Below are 19,460 nucleotides of genomic sequence, written 5' to 3'. Positions count from 1 at the left end.
TTAGTAAAGTGCTGTGGCATCACAGCTCACAGCAACCTCAAACTCTTGGACTCAGGCGATTCTCTTGCCTCAGCCTCCCAAGGAACTGGGACACCTGCCACCACACCCAGCTATTTTTAGAGGAGCAGGTCTTACTCTGGCTCAGGCTGGACTCCAACCTGTGAGCTCAGGCAGTCCACCTGCCTTGGCCTCCCAGAGTGCTGGGATTATAGGCCTGAGCCACCCTGCCTCGCCTGGGTGAATGAATGGGTCTCATCTGTCGTTCCTCTAAAGTCTGTGCAAGCACAGGCATTGGTGGCATTGTAGTCTAACTTCAACTTTGAAGGAGCTTTTTTTTTTTTTTTTTTTTTTTTTTTTGGTTTTTTTGGTTTTTGGCCAGGGCTGGGTTTGAACCCACCACCTCCGGCAGGCGCTGCCCTGAAGGAGCTTTTATTCTTACTGACTGGACAACTGAATGATTATTTTTAAAAGTCACTACTATGACTTTTTTCCTAACAAAAAACATTGTTTCTAGTATTGAAGCTTTGGTGGGAATACGGGTGCTGATGATTTTTTGTTGTTGTTGTTTGTTTTGTTTTTTGAGACAGAGTCTCACTATGTTGCCCTTGGTAGAGTGCCAAGGCTTCACAGCTCACAGCAACCTCAAACTGTTGGGCTTAAGCGATTCTCTTGCCTTAGCCTCCCAAGTAGCTGGGACTGTAGGCATCCACCACAATGCCTGGCGACTTTTTGTTGCAGTTGTCATTGTTGTTTACCTGGCCCAGGCCAGGTTCGAACCTGCCACCCTCAGTGTATATGGCTGGTGCTGCAACCACTGTACTATGGGCGCAGAGCCAATTTTGGCCATAAGAGTTTTTTTTGTTTTTGTTTTTTATTGGTATTTTGCTGATCAATACTTATCAGTTGGGCGGCGCCTATGGCTCAAAGGAGTAGGCGCGATTCCCATCTGCTGGAAGTGGTGGGTTCAAACCCAGCCCCAGCCAAAAACTGCAAAAAAAAAAAAAAAAAATACTTATCAGTCATTATTTGGTAAGTGAGTAATAGTTCTACTTACTATTTTTTTTTCCTTGAGACAGAGTCTCACTCTCTCACCCTGGGTAGAGCGCTGTGGCATCATAGTTCATAGCATCCTTAAACTCCTGCACTAAGCAATCCTCCTGCCTCAGCCTCCCGAGTAGCTGGGACTAAAGGTGCCCACTGTGTTGCCCAGCTAGTTTTACTCTTTTTTTAAATTATTAAATCATAGCTGTGTACATTAATGCGATCATGGGGCACCATACTAGTTTTACTCTCTTGAGCTCTAGCAGTTTGCCCACCTGGGCCTCCCAGAGTGCTAATATTATATACCATTTCTCACAGGTATTGTTGGAGAGGTTGGAATTGCTTTCTTCAGTGTTTTCTGAAGAACTGTTCTTATGTAGAAACTTCTCAGTATATAGGCGCACATAAAAATGTTATATGATGTTAATTACTATAGTAAAATGGATTCTGGTTTTGCTTTTTTTTTTCTTTTCTTTAAAAGTTAACTTGTTGGCTAATCTTATACAGAACTTATCCAGTGCTGATTCAGGGAGAGACATCAGTTGGTAAAACAAGCCTTATCCGGTGGCTGGCAGCAGCTACAGGCAACCACTGCGTGCGCATTAACAACCATGAACACACGGATATTCAAGAGTACATCGGCTGCTACACATCAAATTCCTCAGGGAGGCTCGTATTTAACGAAGGTATGGTTAATGTTCTGCTCCATACATAGGAGGCGTTCATTCCTTTGCACCCTCTGCCCTCCATAATATTCTCCATCCTGTCCAGTGGAGGCACAGGGACCCTTGCCCAGCAGCCAGGCTGTCTTTGCCCTTAGCTGTGCGTGGTGCAGGGGTGATGCTTAGGTAGGTGGCTTCCTTTAGGTCCTGTTGACCTTGCTGGATGTACACAGGAATAGGGCCAGATTTGAACAGAGGAGTTGAACTGCTATTTTATTTCCTAGAGATTTAAAGAATGGGGGTAAGTGTTAGAGGAAAGCTGGGACCAGAGACTGTGGTGATTTAAATGGAATCAGGCTACAAGGGAAACATTAAACAAGTTGGAAATGAGCTGTCCATTTGCCCTGACTTCTTCAGTGGGTGACAGTATATTTTAATTGAAAATTGTACTTCCTTAATGTATCGTGTTACAAGTTGTGTCTCAGATAAGTACAGAGTCATTCACTTTGATATTTATAATACTCCTGAGTTTGTTCATATGTACATTACACATTTAAAAATTTTGACCTGACTTACTAATTCTCAGTGTTTGTTTCCTCCCAGGGATTCTCATTGATGCCATGAGAAAAGGCTATTGGATTATTTTAGATGAGTTAAACTTGGCCCCCACTGATGTGTTAGAGGCTCTGAACAGGCTGTTGGATGATAACCGTGAATTGCTCATTACAGAAACACAAGAAGTTGTGAAAGCGCATCCCCGGTTCATGCTTTTCGCTACCCAAAACCCCCCCGGACTTTATGGTGGCAGAAAGGTAACATTTGCCCCCTTTATTCACTTCATTATTGCATCAAACGGTATATTTTATTTTTCTTGTTAGGAAGGAGATTGTTTTTACCTCTGTTGAAGAATTTTTCTTTTTGTGGTTGATGACAGGGCTCTGTTTTGGGAATTAGATAAGAGTACTTCTTTTACTGTGTTCTTCCTGTGTGCTTAGGCGCTTTCTAGGGCCTTCAGGAACCGGTTTGTGGAGTTGCACTTCGACGAGCTGCCTAGTTCTGAGTTGGAGACAATCTTGCACAAGCGGTGCAGTCTGCCGCCCTCGTACTGTAGCAAGCTTGTCAGAGTCATGGTGGACCTTCAGGTAGTTTATTTCTGCTGATTGGCTGTGGTGGTCACATTTGATAGCATTTTTGGATAGGAATAGAAACACGAGTCTGTCTATTTATTAGTAAAGGTCTAAGGTTTAAGTGCATTTTATTAATATCTATTTTTGGTTTTCTTTTATAACTTGGAGCATTTTGTTTAGATGGACTAGCACAGGCAAACTGCAATTTTTGTTCTTTAAATGAATATAGCCTCCCCCTACCCCCTTTTTAAAAAGAAGTAAGCTCTTCGGTTCCCAGGCCAGAGTACAGTGGCATGATCATAGCTCACTCCTCAAACTTTGAGCTCATAGCCTCAAACTCCTGGGCTCAAGCAGTCCATTGCCTCAGCCTCCTGTGCAGCTGGGACTAGAGGGGCACATTACCACCACACCTGACAAATACAAAAAATGTTCATAAAGATAGAGGGTTGCTGTGTTGCTTAGGCTAATCTTGGCCTCTTGGCCTCAAGTGATCCTCCTGCTTTAGTCCCCCAAGTGCTTAGATTATAGGTGTGAGCCACCGTGCCTGGCCTAGATGCAGCTAGCTCTTGAATGGACATAACTAAAGAGGCCCATTTTTGTGGCTCTCCTTTATCAACTACAGAGCTATGGTTGATTTTTTTAAAATCCCATTTGTTTTATGGGGCTAAAGGTAGTCCTTCTCAGAAAGTACACATTGTCAGATTACCTTTAAAAAGCTGATGGATGATTAGCACTCTCCATTATGGTGCCATATTGTGGGACTAATCTTCCTTTATTGACACTGTTTATATTTTTATTTGTAATCTTTTTGTCTTTTGTATGAGATACAGACTTCCATTGTTTATTTGTACTCTTTATTTCCACACAATTGTAAATTACAGTGTACTTACATTTTTAAAAAGTAATTATATTGAGTAGAATGAAATCATTTTAAGGGTAGCTTTTTATTTGGAATTATAAGTTGCGCTACAAGCTTACCATTTACTGCAACTAAGGGCTCCTTTTTATGTATTTTGTTCCTTTAATAGTCCTATCGCAGAAGTTCTTCAGTGTTTGCTGGAAAGCAGGGCTTTATCACTCTCCGTGACCTGTTCCGATGGGCTGAAAGGTATAGACTGGCTGAGCAGACAGAGAAGGACCAGGACTGGCTGCAGCACCTAGCGAATGACGGTGGGTTGTCAGGGTCCCTTCGTGGTCGCCACTTACCATGGCCCAGGACTGGCCAAGTCTCCGGCCCCCTGCTTATCTAACAGCTATGCTGTTATCTTGCCCAGGAATGATTTCTCTTAGGTGCCTTAGGTGTGAAAGTGCACCCCCAATTCATGCTTTTCGCTACCCATGCTTTTCTGCTAAAGGGCTATTTACTTTAGCAGAAGGGAGAGAGAAAGAGATAATATTTGTGGGTGACGTAGTCTTAGAAGAATAGAGCTTAGCAGAGAGACGCCATGCTGGCGTTTTGCAAGCAGAAGTGACAAAGAGTCACAGTGAGCAGTCTGATAAAATGTGCACGCTCCTGATTGCCCTATCCTGCAGCCTAATATAAAGCTGATTCTACTCCGCAGGTGTAGAGACTGCCAATTCACTAATACTCTTGTCTCGTGAGCTCTCATGCTTGTTATGAGAGCTAAATCCTGGCTTGGCGCCTGTGGCTCAAGCGGCTAAGGTGCCAACCACGTACACCTGAGCTGGCGGGTTCGAATCCAGCCCAGGCCCGCCAAACAACAATGACGGCTGCAACCAAAAAATAGCCGGGCATTGTGGCTGGTGCCTGTAGTCTCAGCTACTTGGAAGGCAGAGGCAGGAGACTCGCTTGAGCCCAGGAGTTGGAGGTTGCCGTGAGCTGTGATGCTACGGCACTCTACCCAGGGCGGCAGCTTGAGGCTCTGTCTCAAAAAAAAAAAAAAAAAAAAGAGAGAGCTAAATCCCTCCCCATGCCCTTTTCACCAAGGTGTTCCATTATCGAGCTACAGGTATTACTTATAACTCTCACTCCTCCTAGCCATAGGCTATACAGGCTGCTACAGTGGGTTTAATCAGGTCCTCTCAGTATAAAGTTATGTTACATGTCTATCCTTTTTGTTAAATCTTGTCTCAAATTGTGGTTGCTATAGATTGGACTAGGTGTTTCAGAGATCCTGTCTCTCTCTAGTACTGTGTGCTTTCTGGGTGATCCTGTTCCTGCAGGCCTCTGTACTAGTAAGGATTGTTTGCTAAGTTTTTGTTCTTACTCTTTGCTTCAGGTGGCCACACGTGGCAGTTAGCATATGGCCAAAGCCACTTTTGGGAGTTTAGGCGGGTGGTTGGTGACAGCTCCGTGGGTCATTTGTCTGTATTGTGGTCCCCACAGTCTGACTTGAACCTTAGACTCACACAGAAAGCTGATGTGGCAGAATGTAGAGGACTTGTGAGAGAAGGGAGTTATGCCATTTGAGACTCATGTCAGGTCAGTTTGGTTTAATCCATGGAAAGACTTCATTATTTATGATAAGATAAAAAGTATGTTAGAATCTTCAGATTTGAAAAATGCTAATGACTCAATAATGGACTGTTTAATAAGACTAAAACTAGCACAGACAGTTATATTTTCTCTTATTTACTGGCAAAGAATAGAGGGAGGAGTACATATTTTAAATACTTCGATATTTAGGTATGTATGTGTCAAATCATAAAGCATTTTCACAATTGGGTATTCCCCTGGAAATCACCACCTAGACCAAAATTGAGACTATTTCCAACATCTCAGAAGGTTCAGTCATGTCTTTTGGCTCTTCATTCCTCTAACTTCTGTCTCTGCTGGTTGATGTTGTGTGTGCTTTGGCCCTACTGAATGGCTTGTGTAGTGTTGTGCTCTTGGGTTCTGGCCTTTTCATTCATTTCAGTGTGAGATTCAGCTACGCTGCTCTGTGTCAGGACTTTGTTTTTCTCGTTACCTGGTAATCCTTGTGGAGATACTATAATTTGTTTACTCCCTTGTTGGTGGACATGTGGATCCTTTCTGCTCTTTAGGTGTAATGAGTAGAGGTACTATGGACATCTCTCTGTGTGTCAGGTACAGAGGTGTTTGTGTGTGGGGACACCAGGGGCATATGGTGGGTGTAGAGCTGGTTGTCACAGGCGCTCCTGTCTTCTAGAACGGTTCTCAGATTGCCATTCCTCTAGCCCACAGGTGTCGCTTTGCTCCATGTTCCCCATGTCCTTGCTGTTCCACCGTCTCCTGACTTCTGTCTTTCTCTGCCCCTCTCCCAGGTTTTATGCTTCTGGCAGGTCGAGTCAGGAAGCAGGAGGAGGTTGATGTGATTCAAGAAGTCCTTGAGAAACATTTCAAGAAAAAATTGTGTCCTCAGTCTCTTTTCTCTAAAGAAAATGTTCTAAAATTGCTGGGTGAGTAAGCCGAACACCCTAGAGGAGTATGAGTTGAGTTGTACTCATTAGAACCTAAATATTTACTCTGCCTTGGACAGGTAACTTGTCCACTGATCTGTCCATGCTGGAGTCCAGGTTCAGCCACATTGTGTGGACAGAGGGCATGCGGAGACTGGCCATGCTGGTGGGAAGGGCGTTGGAATTTGGTGAACCAGTACTACTGGTTGGAGACACGGGGTAAGTTCTATGACAACACATTGTTAAGCTTCATTTTAGTTCCATAGGACTATTTGAATTATCTCTGAAGGACTCATGGAAGTATTCTATGATTTTTCTCCCTCACCCTTTCTTTTCTCTTTTGTTTTAAAGTAGCAAGAGATCTACTGTTATTTACTTTCTTCTACCTTCAACTAGATTCTGTGTAGACAAGAATGATTTCTTGCATCATTGTGATTGGGGCTGTTTTGTCCTTTTAAACAGTGAGAGGCACCTGTAGTTGGGCAGAGAAGAACAGATGAGCTAGTGTCTCAAGAAAGCCCTGGGAGTGGCTTTCTCTCCATCCTTTAGTGTTATCGGTAGATCTGGGATGGGATGGAATCTGTGCAGTGCCCATCCTTCTGGGTGGGGAACATGAAGGAGCCCTGCTATTCTGCAGAGGGCCCTCAGGCCTGGGTCAGAGGTCTCATCTCCATTGCATTCCCATTTGTGGGTGGGGGATGCTTATGGCTGTGTATTTGGAACACATGGCTTGTTAATCTGTTCTGTCTCTACAACAGGTGTGGCAAAACTACCATCTGTCAGTTGTTTGCAGCCTTGACAAAACAGAAATTATACTCAGTCAACTGTCACTTACATATGGAGACATCAGACTTCCTGGGTGGTCTGCGGCCTGTGAGACACAAGTCAAGGGACCAGGTGGGTCCAGTCACAGATGTTGAAGTGTGTTTTCTTTTTTTTTGCAGTTTTTGGCTGGGGCCGGGTTTGAACCCACCACCTCTGGTATATGGGGCTGGCGCCCTACACCTTAAGCCACAGGCACTGGCCGATGTGTGCTTTCACTTAAAGACCTAAGTCAGCTGTGGGGCTCTGTTCCTCGCAAGGTTTTGGATCTAGGTTCTGCATGTCTTCATCTTCTCACTGTCCACTGTGGCCTTATGTGCAGCTGGTCTGTTGCTTCAGTCCCCTGTCTTCAGACCCTCATGTTGTGCAGTGTGACCACTCCTCTGCAGAGACAGGAGCCAGCCACGTGGGTGTTGTCTTATATAGCCATGTGCCCTTTAATTCCCCCAACTTCTTTTCCATATTGTAGGAAGAAATGGACATATCAAGACTGTTTGAATGGCACGATGGGCCTCTGGTTCTGGCCATGAAGGAGGATGGCTTTTTCCTCTTGGATGAGATCTCGCTGGCTGATGACTCTGTCCTTGAAAGACTCAACAGGTAGATAATCTGAGAGGTTTGCCCAATGTTTGATGTTTGTGTTGGTGTGATTTTTTTTTTTTTTTTTTTGAGACAGAACCTCGAGCTGTCACCCTGGGTAGAGGGCAGTGGCATCACAGTTCACAGCAACCTCCAACTCTTGGCCTTAAGGGATTCTCTTGCCTCAGCTTCTCTAGTAGCTGGGACTATAGGCACCTGCCGTGCCTGGCTATTTTTTGCTTGTAGTTGTCATCGTTTGACAGTCCCAGGCTGGATTTGAACCCTCCAGCTCTGGTGTATGTGGTTGACACCTTAGCTGCTTGAGCTGTAGGCGCTGAGCCAGGTGTGATTTCTTGAACACGAAATCCTGTGCACTGGTGAAAGTCCTCATAGGTGCGTAGCAGGTGTTTGAAAATGTTGGTGACTTACCATTTCTTTTGGCTTTAGCACTCACGGCCTCCTTTAAGAGACCTAGGAGACCTGTTTTTTCATTTTTGTTGCCTGTAAGCAGAAAGGTGGGACTGTAGGATGACAGTGCTAAAACAAGTGAGCCTAAATTAAAAATATTTTTTAAGGCAAATTATATGTCTACTCTTACTTTATAGAAAGAACTAGAATCAGAATCCTAAATCTCATGGCTAGACAGCATCTCAGAACCTCAGAGCAGTGTAGTCTTGATATAGCAATACCCGTATTTCCAATTCTTTATTAAAGTATAGTTTAGGTATCATAAAATGTACAATTTAATGAGTTTTAGTAAATTTACTGAGTTTGCAGCTGTCACACTCCTCGACAACTTTTTTATGATTTAGTAGGATGTCTTAAGTCCAACTTGATTTCTGATTTCACCCCCCATTCCTGGCAAACAACTGTCTCTATAGATTTATTTTCTGGATAGTTGATAAAAGTGGTCTCTTTTCTCTCTTTGCAGTAAGTTTTTGAGGTTTATCCATATTGCAGCACACATCATTAGTTTGTGGCTTTTTATTCCTAATTGGATATACTGTATTTTGTTTATTTATTTTCCAGTTGATGGTAATTGGGCTTTTCCCACTTTTTGGCTATTATGAATGTTGCTGCCATGAACACTTAGAAGATACCCATTATAATTACTATTATTATTATTTTGACTGTGCCTGGTCAACATACCCATTTTAAAACAAATGAAGGATATAAGTGGGAAAAGTTCTTTTTCTCTTAATTAAAAATATCATTCTAATAACACAGAAGTTGAGATAGTGAGTCTAAAATTTGTGATACCTTAAATAAAGTGAGAGCTCAGCCCTGGGGCACACATCCGTAATGGCAGCACTTTGGGAGGCCCAAGAGACAGGAGGGTTGCTTGAGGCCAGTGATTTGAGACCAGCCTGGGCAATGTAGTGAGACCCCATCTCTAAAAAGTAATTAACAGGTGTGGTGTACACCTATAGTCTCAACTACTTGGGAGACTGAGTCAGGAGAATGGCTTGAGCCCATAAGTTCTAGGTTGCTGTGAGCTATGATTGTGCCACGGCACTCTTGCCTGGATGACAGAGCGAGAACCTGTCTCTTACTTAATTAAAAAAAATAAATAAATAAACACAAAATAGAATATATACACCTTTTCTGACTTCTCCAATTTTCTTTTAGTGTACTTGAAGTGGAAAAGTCTCTGGTGTTAGCTGAAAAGGGAAGTCCAGAGGACAAGGATGATGAGGTTGAGCTGTTGACTGCTGGGGAAAAATTCCGTATCTTAGCAACCATGAACCCTGGAGGTGACTTTGGAAAAAAAGAGGTAAAACTGTCTTCTGAATAAATTCTTTATCTTTCTGTTTTTTGACCTCAGTATCCTAATACCCATAAATACAGCATTTGGAATTTTATGTTTGATAAAACTGTAGGTAAAAGGTAAAATTCCAAAAAGGTATTTTAGAATCACGATTAGGTTGAGAAATAATTCTGAACAGATATTTCCCTGTTTGCCATCTCAGGTGGTGTGTGTGCCTGGAATGTCGTTGTTGTAGTCTCCTTGCCCTTCACATGCATGTTACCCCACGAGTGCTTTACGAGATCTCTATGGGAAGATATCCTAATTTTATCCATGAGAAAAGTTGGATCTGAAATCTGAGGTTTATTCAGTTTCTAGTTTTAGAGTTCATTTTCTTTTTTTTTTCTTTGAGACAGACTCTCACCATGATATCCTTGGTAGAGTGCTGTGGCATCACAGCTCACAGCAACCTCAAACTCTGGGGCTCAAACAATTCTCTTGCCTTAGCCTCCTAAGTAGCTGGGACTACAGGTGCCCACCACAACACCCGGCTATTTTTTGTTGTAGTTGTCGTTGTTGTTTAGCTAGCCCAAGCTGGGTTTGAACCCACCACCCTTGGTGTATGTGACTGTCGGCCTAACCACTGTGCTACAGGTGCCAAGCCTAGAGTTCATTTTCTTTCTGTTATTTTCTTTTTTCCCTAATGTTGCTTTGTTTAATAAACTCTGTTAGATTTTTTTTTTCCCTATTGTTGCTTTGTTTAAACTTCGTTAGTTTTTTTTTTTGTGGTTTTTGGCCAGGCTGGGTTTAAACCCACCACCTCTGGCTTATGGGGCTGGCACCCTACTCCTTTGAGCCACAGGTGCTGCCCTAGAGTTCATTTTCTTTCTTTCTTTTTTTTTTTTTTTTTGAGACAGAGCCTCAAGCTGTTACCCTGGATAGAGTGCCCTGGTATCATGCTCACAGCAACCCCAACTCCTAGGCTCAAGTGATTCTCCTGCCTCTGCCTCCCAAGTAGCTGGGATTATAGGCACCTGCCACAATGCCCAGCTATTTTCTTTTTTTTTTTTGGTTGCAGTCGTCATTGTTGTTTGGCGGGCCCGGGCCGGATTTGAACCCACCAGCTCAGGTGTATGTGGCTGGCACCTTAGCCACTTGAGCCATAGGAGCTGAGCCAGAGTTCATTTTCTTTTTCTTTTTTTTTTTTTTTTTTTTTTGTAGAGACAGAGTCTCACTTTATGGCCCTCGGTAGAGTGCCGTGGCCTCACGCAGCTCACAGCAACCTCCAACTCCTGGGCTTAAGCGATTCTCTTGCCTCAGCCTCCCGAGTAGCTGGGACTACAGGCGCCCGCCACAACGCCCCGCTATTTTTTGGTTGCAGTTTGGCCGGGGCCAGGTTTGAACCCGCAACCCTCGGTATATGGGGCCGGCGCCTTACCGACTGAGCCACAGGCGCCGCCCCAGAGTTCATTTTCTTAAATGCTCCTCTGATTTTAAAAACATTTTAAAAATTTAATTCCAGGCCAGGCATGGTGGCTCATGCCTTTAATCCTAGTAGTCTGGGATGCCAAGGCAGGTGGATTGCCTGAGCTCACAGGTTAGAGACCACTGTAAGCCAGAGTGAGACCTTGTCTCTGAAAAAAAAAAAAAAAGCTGGGTGTTGTGGCAGATGCCTCTAGTCTCAGCTACTTGGGAGGCTGAGGGAAGAGGATTGCTTGAGCCCAAGAGTTTGAGGTTATTGTGTATTGTGAAGACACAACACTCTACCAAGAGCGACAAAGTGAGACTCTGTCTCAAAAAAAAAATTTTTTTAATTCCACTTTGTTGTTGGAGAGTGAGTCATACTCTGCTGCCCTGCTGGGATACAGTGACACAATCATAGATCACTGTATCCTCCAACTCCTGGGTTGATGCGATCTCCTGCCTTAAGCCTCCTGAGTAGTTGGGACTACAGGTGTGTACCACCACACCTGGCTGGTTTTAAAATTTTTTGTAGAGATGAGGTCTTGGTATGTTGCTTAGGCTGGTCCCTCTCCTCAAGTTTACCTGTCTCTTCAGCCTCCTAAGCTGCTGGGATTACAGGCATGAGCTATTGTATCCAGCTTTATCAGTGATTTCAAAGTGACAAAAACATCACAGCCAAGAATCTCTTCTGGTTTGCAGATGAAACTTGTCTGTTCTCCTAAGAGTTATGTGAGTCACTGTTAGATTTTTCCTAAAATAAGGGCCGATGGCAGCTGCTTCTGTTCAGAGGGTTGTGTTCAGATCAGCCAGCACCCAGCAAACCTGTTGCTCTCGTGCATGGGAAACCTTCCTGTGGAGAAGGCAGCACCATATGCCAGACCCCAGTTTGTTAGAGGCAGGAGGCGGGTGATTGTAACGGGCCAGGGATGAGAAGAAAGGGAGGTTGATTTCGAGTGAACTCATTTAAGCTTTCTGGTAATTTGGTGAGTACTTGAAATATGAATATGATATTTCGAGCCTAGTTTCTTTAGTAACTTGTGAAGAAAGATAACACCGTGCTTCAAGAAATGCTCTATAGAGGAGGAATAAAACGCATTGCTATTTTAGACTGAAAATATAAAAATTGTATTCCTGGAACCTGGAAATACAACAAGATCCTATTTCAAGATTGTGACTATTAACTTACCTATTAGGTTAGCTTAAGTTTTCCTTCAGACGAAGGTTGCCATCTTTTACCTAAGGAAAAGCTACTTTTTGTTTTTGTGTGCCTAACAGGTAGAGCAAGGTGGGATTCTGAACGCCAGAGGCATTGCTTGGCTGGGATGGCCACGTAAGAACTCTGTGCAGTTCTTATGGGAAGGGAGCTGTTTATTTTCTTGAAAGCATTAGTTGTAACTGAATGTAAAGTAAAGGGAAAGGAAGAATCTTGGCTGCTTTGCTTAAAGGGAAGGGTTCAGATTTGACTGGGATTAGAATCCTGCTTTTGTCCCTTCCTCTGCAAGGACTATCCCACATCTGTAAAGAGTGATGGCACTGGAGCATGTAGAGGCAATTAATGGTGTGACATTCTGTAAGGAGCTAAGGCAGAGTCACCCTTTAATTGTACTTCATAGCAGAGATAAAAGAAGCTAACATTTTTTCATCGGACTTGCTTTCTAGCTTTACTCATTGGTTTTAAATTCACATTGGAGTTTCTGTTTCTTACAGCTGTCTCCTGCTTTACGAAACCGGTTTACGGAAATATGGTGTCCGCAAAGCACAAGCCGTGAAGACTTAATTCAGATAATCACTCATAATCTTCGTCCAGGATTGTCTCTGAGCAGAATAGATCACAAAGGTGAGAGTTTGCAGGTGGTACTGGTAAATGATTGGAGGGGCGTTTGTATTGGGAAGGACAGATGTATTATAGGATATTAGCTGTAATACATGGTGTATTAAAAGGAGAATGGGTATAGAGAAATGGGAAAAATTAGATCTCAGGAAAATGTGGTAGTAGCCTATTTGTTAACCTCTGTTAAATTATCCATTCCTTATATTTTAGTCATTACCAATTGGAGAATATCTTTGTAGAATTTAAATTCTACTTCTTCAGTTGTTGTTGAGTAGTGTGTTTACCTTCCACTTTAGTTAAAAAATTTATTATGAAAAACATTAAACTTAAGGGAAATAGAATCTAGGCAGTCCCAGGTTATGGACGTCCTGACGTACAGTGTTCCATACTTACAGATGATCTCCCAAGGCACTTCATGAGGGTAATTTTTAATAGTTGGGGGACTAGTTTCTTCTGTGCATTTAAACAAATCTGCATGGCCTAAGCAGTTCACTGGCATTGCATCTTTACGTTAGTGGCTAGTCTCATGTCCATGTGGGGCATTACAAAAGTTTTGAGATGCACAAAAATCCAGAAATGTAAAATCCATGTGCATGGAAGCAAATGAAGTGCTCCTGGCAACACTGAAAAGCTGAGCAGGTTGAAATTTGTATGGATGAATCAGAGTGTTGCTGTTGACTGTGTTTCTTGGAAGTGAAATAATGGACCATAACATAGTCTGTCTCAAAACTTTCGTAGTAATTCTGGTATGTGGTTGCTTACGTACAGTATTACTTTTAACTTTTTCACTCAATTTTGTCAGTTTGTATTTACCCTTATGACCATGTCTCAAGTCCAGTGAGCCTGCAGTAAAGAGAAAGGCAGTTGTAACAAACGAAGTAGAAATGATTGCTTAGAGGAAGACCAGAAACCATCGCCCACAGGGCAAGCATTAGGCTTCAGTCTCCTCAGTGTGAAAGCCAGCACTCCAATGATAACAATTATTACTAAGCAACATAGTGAATTAATTATTAAAATGGACAGGTTGTTATTGATTTGATAAGATAAAAATAAGCGTAACATTGCTGTTAGCCTAGCATTGATGTAATAGTAGGTGAATGTTAACCTTTAACATTCCTATTAGAAAGTTCTTCTCCTGTCTGATCTTTTGTATGACTTTGTTTTTATGTTCTCTTTGAATTAAAACAAAGAGCATAATAGTTTCTGTAACTTATTGTACAGATGTGTTATTATTATGGTATTATGAGGTATTTATTATTACTGTATATATGTTGTTTTTTAGGGATCTGAGTTACATACAAATCTGACCTAATGATTATCCTGGAATATATCTTGTCAGTTAACCCAGGGACTGCCTGTAATATATATAAAAAAGTCCCCTTACACCTGTAACCTAAAATTTAATATTTCTTAAAATTTCCAGTAATAGTGAACACTTTTATTATATGGCTCTTTGTGTTTTTTTTTTGAGCCTATATTCGTTTGATGTATATGTATTTATCTTAGATATTAAATGGCCTAAATTTAGAATCCAGATCAAGTTTCAAGACTATGCAGGTTTTGAATCTTTTTTTTTTTTTTGAGACAGTCTCACTATGTCACCCTTGGTAGAGTGCCGTGGCATGTCAGCTTATAGCAACCTCAAACTCTTGGGCTTAAATGATTCTCTTGCCTCAGCCTCCTGAGTAGCTGGGACTACAGGCACCCACCACAACGCCTGGCTATTTTTGGTGGCAGTTGTACTTTAGTAGGCCCGTGCCAGGCTCAAACCCACCTGCCTTGGTGTATATGGCCAGCGCCCTACTCACTGAGCTAAGGGTGCCGAGCCTGAATCATTTTTATATTAAAGAATTTTTGTTAACTTTTGGGCTGGGTGCTATGGCTCATACCTGTTGTAATCCAAGCACTCTGGGAGGCTAAGGTGGGTGGATCCCTTGAGCTCATGATTGCAGAAAATCTATCTGGATGTCCTGGCAGGCACCTGTAGTCCCAGCTACTTGGGAGGCTGAGGCAAGAGGATCACTTGAATCAGAGAGTGAGGTTGCTTTGAGCTGTGATGCCACAGCACTCTACCCAGGGAGACTGACTGAGACTCTGTCTCAAACAACAACAAAAAAATAAGCCTTTTTGGTTATCTGCTTCTTTGAGATTAGGATTCATAGATAGGTTTACTTTTTTTAAGGTATCCTGAAGCACAGTTTTAAAAATGGGCAGGAAAGCAAACTGTGAAAAACATCTGTGTGTGGTGTGTCAGGAGAGATTGACTCCAATCAGTTGGGCAAAGACTCCCCTTTAAGCATTGTCCACACTGAACTGCCACGTTCATAGGTGCGCACCGTTAACAGCTGGATGGCCTCATGCGTGCTTGAACTTGCTGTTATCTCTCCAGTCCCTATCAGTATGACAGTCACCCGGTGAGACAAGAATTAATGGAGCCTGTGATTGTCAGACTTACCTGTGGAACTTGCTGCAATACAGCTCGCTGGGCCCCTCGTCCAGCATTTGTTTCTGGTGTAGTACTGTGGGGTGGGACATGGGATTTTGCCTTTCTGATACCTTCTTTTGGTGTCACTATGAATGTTGGTTGAGGGACCACACCCAGAAGAGCTGACTTGCTAAGTTGTGTGCTGTTGGCAATGTTACATTCACTGTGAGGATTCCAGTTAAAGGAAAAGGAGGAGGCGATAAAGGGGTAAGCAGGTATGACTGTCTCGGGTGGGCCTGCAGGGCCCAGTAGTCGCCTTGGAATTCTTATGCCTCGCTTACTCCTTTGTTAAGGTATGTGGATTGTGACAAGGTGGCAGAGGGAGCTGCTGTTACACGGCCACACTTGCTTGTAGGCTATGAACTCCAGTTCTGGGATCTCTCGTAAACAGAAAGTGATGCTGTGTCCTTGTGTCCCAGGCGCTGACATCGCCGAGATGATGCTGGATTTCATTGACTGGCTCACTCAGCAGGAGTTTGGCCAGCGGTGTGTGGTCAGCATCAGAGATATCCTGTCTTGGGTTACCTTCATGAACACAATGGGGGAGGAAGCTGCTTTGAAAAGGCCGGAGACCATCTCCACCATGACATCTTTTGTTCACGCTGCGTGTCTGGTGTATGTTGATGGAATAGGTTCAGGTAGGTTGTCAGCTGGTGGAGCCCGTGGGCTGGGATCCAGAGGAGCAGGGAAGGAGTGAGCCCAGGCCTCTCATCCCAGCCTCTGACAGGCAACAGTGTTTCCAACACCCAGAGTGGCTTTCCTTTTCTCTGTGCTCTCTGAAAAGTGAGTGGCATAGTGTGTAGACAGGAAGTGGCGACTGAGCAGAGACAAGGACGTTTGTTGACAATGTGTTTGTTTTTGAATCACTGGGTAATTCTTTTATTTATTTATTTATTTATTTATTTTGGCCGGGGCTGGGTTTGAACCCGCCACCTCCGGCATATGGGGTCAGTGTCCTACTCCTTTGAGCCACAGGTACCGCCCAAATCACTGGGTAATTCTTAGCATGAGTGGTAATTTTTAGTTAATATATCTGAATCCTTTGTTTTAAGTTTACTTTGATTTCATAAAATTAAATATTTAAGTTCTGGGTTTTTAGCCATGAGGATTTGAAATACAAATCAAATAGTGCTGTTAGTTCTCCTGTGTACAGGTTGATTTATCACTGAGTGGCAGGAGTACTTCACTGAGTAAATCGCTGCACAATAGATGATCTACAGACTGGGGAGATGGGGGGTCGGGGGGGTGAGACTCCTTTGCTAAAATCCATGCTGCCAATCATCTTTAGGCTGTAGTTCTCCGGAGGCTATTCCCCCAGGAGCCCGTGCTGGAGCAGCTGCTGAGTGGGGGTGAAGCTTGGCATTGTGCTGTTGCTTGATGGACTCATCCTTGTGTCTTTTAGGGGTAACTTCCTCTGGGTTTGGCACAGCCCTCTTGGCTCGAAAAGAATGTCTAAAATTCCTCATCAAGAAACTTGCCAAAGTAGTTCAACTCACAGAGTGTCAGAAAAAAGAATTGAAAATTTATGACAGAAACAAGGCCATAGACTTCACTGGAATAGATAACCTTTGGGGAATTCACCCATTTTTTATACCGAGAGGTAAAGAGGTTTCTAAATGACTTTTATTGTGACTCTTAGTTTTAGTATGTCATTGTCATGGTCATTTTTGAACTAGTTTATCTGAGTTAGAATCTGATTATGGCATATAAAAATATGGGGAAATGGAGACTTCATCCTATGAGTTGATTGTAGAAGTATACTTACTAGCATTAAGACAATGTCAGTTGATGGAGTAAATGGATGAATGAATAATTAAAAGGGAAATGCAATGGTCAAGGACACAGTGGGTTTGTGCTCTAATTCTCTCCTTCATTCTAACTAGGCTTCCCTGACCGAGTATCTGAATGAAGCTGTTAGATTAGGTGTTTTCTGAGGCATTGTAATGTGCAGCTTGTTGCTTCCACTGCAGGGTCACCTGTTCCTTAACTTCTGCTCCACATTTATAATTGTGAGCACATAAAATCTAAAGAGGTAGCTGGCAGTTACTGGGAGTTCAGTGGTAAACACGTAGGCAGCCCAAGCTCCTGGGTGGGAACATCACCTGTTTCCTCCCGAGAGCTCCTCCTCTTATTCAGTGGTGTTTTGATCATCCCTGATGGCCACATAGTCGAACCAGTAGACCCCTCTCTTAAGCCACATGCCACAGCATCAGTGCCCCTGTGGAGTGGCTTTCTGATGCTGACCTTGAGCTGGGGCCGTCCTGGCTTCTGCTTGCCAGGGAGTAGAGTAGATGTTGTCCTACTACTCTAGCCCCAACCCCTCCAGACGGTACCCAAAGCCTCTTTCAAGAGACATAGTGGCACCAATGTTGTACCCTGTAAGACTTTTATTAGTGCTGCACTTCCGTTACCTAATGGGTTAAGGAGGTATTCCGCATTGTCTTGGTGGTCTAAAAACTTCTGATGGAGTTGTTTACCTAGAACCATATGGCCTACATATCTGGCTTACATTTGACTTTTAGGATAATACCTATTTACCATGGTAAATTGCACAAGTGTGTGTAGTAATTTGAGGTGTATGTTGTGAAAGGAGATATGTATGTTTGCAGTCAAACTCATGTACATACTTGTATGTGTATAGGAGGAGGGGAGATCTGTGTAGAAGGTGGGGTTGAAGAAAGTATGCTGTTCTGTTGACTGTTCCTCTAAAACATTTTTCAGATCCAAAAGTGGGAAAGTATTAAAATAGGGATTAATATTTTCACTGCAGATGGTACTTCACTGACGGCCCACATTACTGGCTTCCCAAAATACAGAGTTGACATGTTTATGTGATTTGGTGATGTCCGGCTTATCGTGGCTTTGTTTTTCTCCACCTAAGGGCCCGTCCTGCACAGGAGTAATATTGCTGACTATGCACTCAGCGCTGGGACCACAGCTATGAATGCCCAGAGGCTCCTAAGAGCTACAAAACTGAACAAACCCATTCTTCTGGAAGGCTCCCCTGGTGTTGGCAAAACAAGTTTGGTGGGAGCATTAGCAAAGGCTTCAGGAAATACCCTTGTTCGAATCAACTTGTCAGAGCAGACGGTAAGCTTAATCATCCCACAGCTGATGGGGGATATGTAGATAGCAGTAGTTGTGCCAGTTTATAGTGTCCTAATCAGAAATGGTTACATTATCAGTACTCCCAAATACGTTGTGTCACACAGCAACACGACCTTCCAAACTGAAAGGAATTCTGCTTCTGGATTCAGTAGTAGCTGACCCTTATTCTTTCCAGATGTTTTATTCTAATTCTCTTTTGAGAAAGAGCTACCCACTTTAGTAGTTACTGTTTTGTTTTTAATGCAATCATGGGGTACCACGTGCTGGTTTTATATACAATTGAAATATTTTCATCACCCTGGTTAACATATCTTTTTTTTTTTTGAGACAGAGTTTCACTATGTCGCCCTTGGTAGAGTGCTGTGGTGTCATAGCTCACAGCAGCCTCCAACTCTTGGGCTTAAGCGATTCTCTTGCCTCAACCTCCCAAGTAGCTGGGACACAACACCAGGCTGTTTTTTGGTTGTAGTTGTCGTTGTTGTTTGGCAGGCCCAGGCTGGATTCAAACCTTCCACTCCAGTGTATGTCACTGACATCCTAGGCACTGGATTCAAACCCTCCAGCTCCAGTGTATGTGGCTGACGACCTAGGCGCTGGATTCAAACCCTCCAGCTCCAGTGTATGTGGCTGACGTCCTAGGCGCTGGATTCAAACCCTCCAGCTCCAGTGTATGTGGCTGATGTCCTAGGCGCTGGATTCAAACCCTCCAGCTCCAGTGTATGTGGCTGACATCCTAGGCGCTGAGCCAGTTACTGTTTTATGTATGTGTGTGCGTGTATATATATATATATTTTTTTTCTTAAATAAGAGAAAGGATTTGTGCACAGCAAGAAATCAGTGATTGCCTGTAGTTTTAGTAACATAACCCCACTTAATTTTTCTGCTTCCTAAAATAAAACAGTAGGAATAAAATGACTTTCAAACAATCATATGAAAATAATGGAGTAGAGAAGACAAATTAAATGAAAATCTTTTGGAATGTGGTCTGGGAGCAGGGCCTGGGCATTGTTTTTTTTGGGGGGGGCTTAAAGCTCTGTGATTAATGTCTAGGTACAGCCAAGATTGAGAGCTGTTAATCTCGAGTGTTGGCTCCATTGATAGATGCTGGGAATATTGTGACAAGAAGATTCTTGAGCATGTGTGCATCCCTGCTAGAGTGTGGGATTATTTAATTGGGTGCAGGGAGAAGGAGCAGTGGCACCAGGCCTAAGTA

At 43.1% G+C, this 19,460-nt stretch overlaps 1 protein-coding gene across 3 annotated transcripts in view; it reads left to right on the top strand.

Moving 5' to 3' along the window:
* The window catches only part of MDN1 (midasin AAA ATPase 1), a 170,033-nt gene that overhangs the window by 63,689 nt on the left and 86,884 nt on the right, over positions 1-19,460 (top strand). For all 3 annotated transcript variants that reach the window (XM_053591190.1, XM_053591189.1, XM_053591191.1), the window contains exons 24-36: positions 1,549-1,727; positions 2,307-2,515; positions 2,699-2,845; positions 3,859-4,000; positions 6,077-6,211; positions 6,292-6,430; positions 6,970-7,108; positions 7,503-7,633; positions 9,242-9,386; positions 12,531-12,660; positions 15,559-15,777; positions 16,542-16,739; positions 18,021-18,229. In XM_053591190.1, coding sequence (XP_053447165.1) covers positions 1,549-1,727; positions 2,307-2,515; positions 2,699-2,845; positions 3,859-4,000; positions 6,077-6,211; positions 6,292-6,430; positions 6,970-7,108; positions 7,503-7,633; positions 9,242-9,386; positions 12,531-12,660; positions 15,559-15,777; positions 16,542-16,739; positions 18,021-18,229 — 2,122 coding nt within the window. The remainder of the gene's footprint in view (positions 1-1,548; positions 1,728-2,306; positions 2,516-2,698; positions 2,846-3,858; positions 4,001-6,076; positions 6,212-6,291; positions 6,431-6,969; positions 7,109-7,502; positions 7,634-9,241; positions 9,387-12,530; positions 12,661-15,558; positions 15,778-16,541; positions 16,740-18,020; positions 18,230-19,460) is intronic.

The sequence above is a fragment of the Nycticebus coucang genome, chromosome 5 (genome assembly GCF_027406575.1).
Source record: "Nycticebus coucang isolate mNycCou1 chromosome 5, mNycCou1.pri, whole genome shotgun sequence".
NCBI lineage: Eukaryota > Metazoa > Chordata > Mammalia > Primates > Lorisidae > Nycticebus > Nycticebus coucang.
This window is presented reverse-complemented; position numbering and strand designations above follow the sequence as displayed.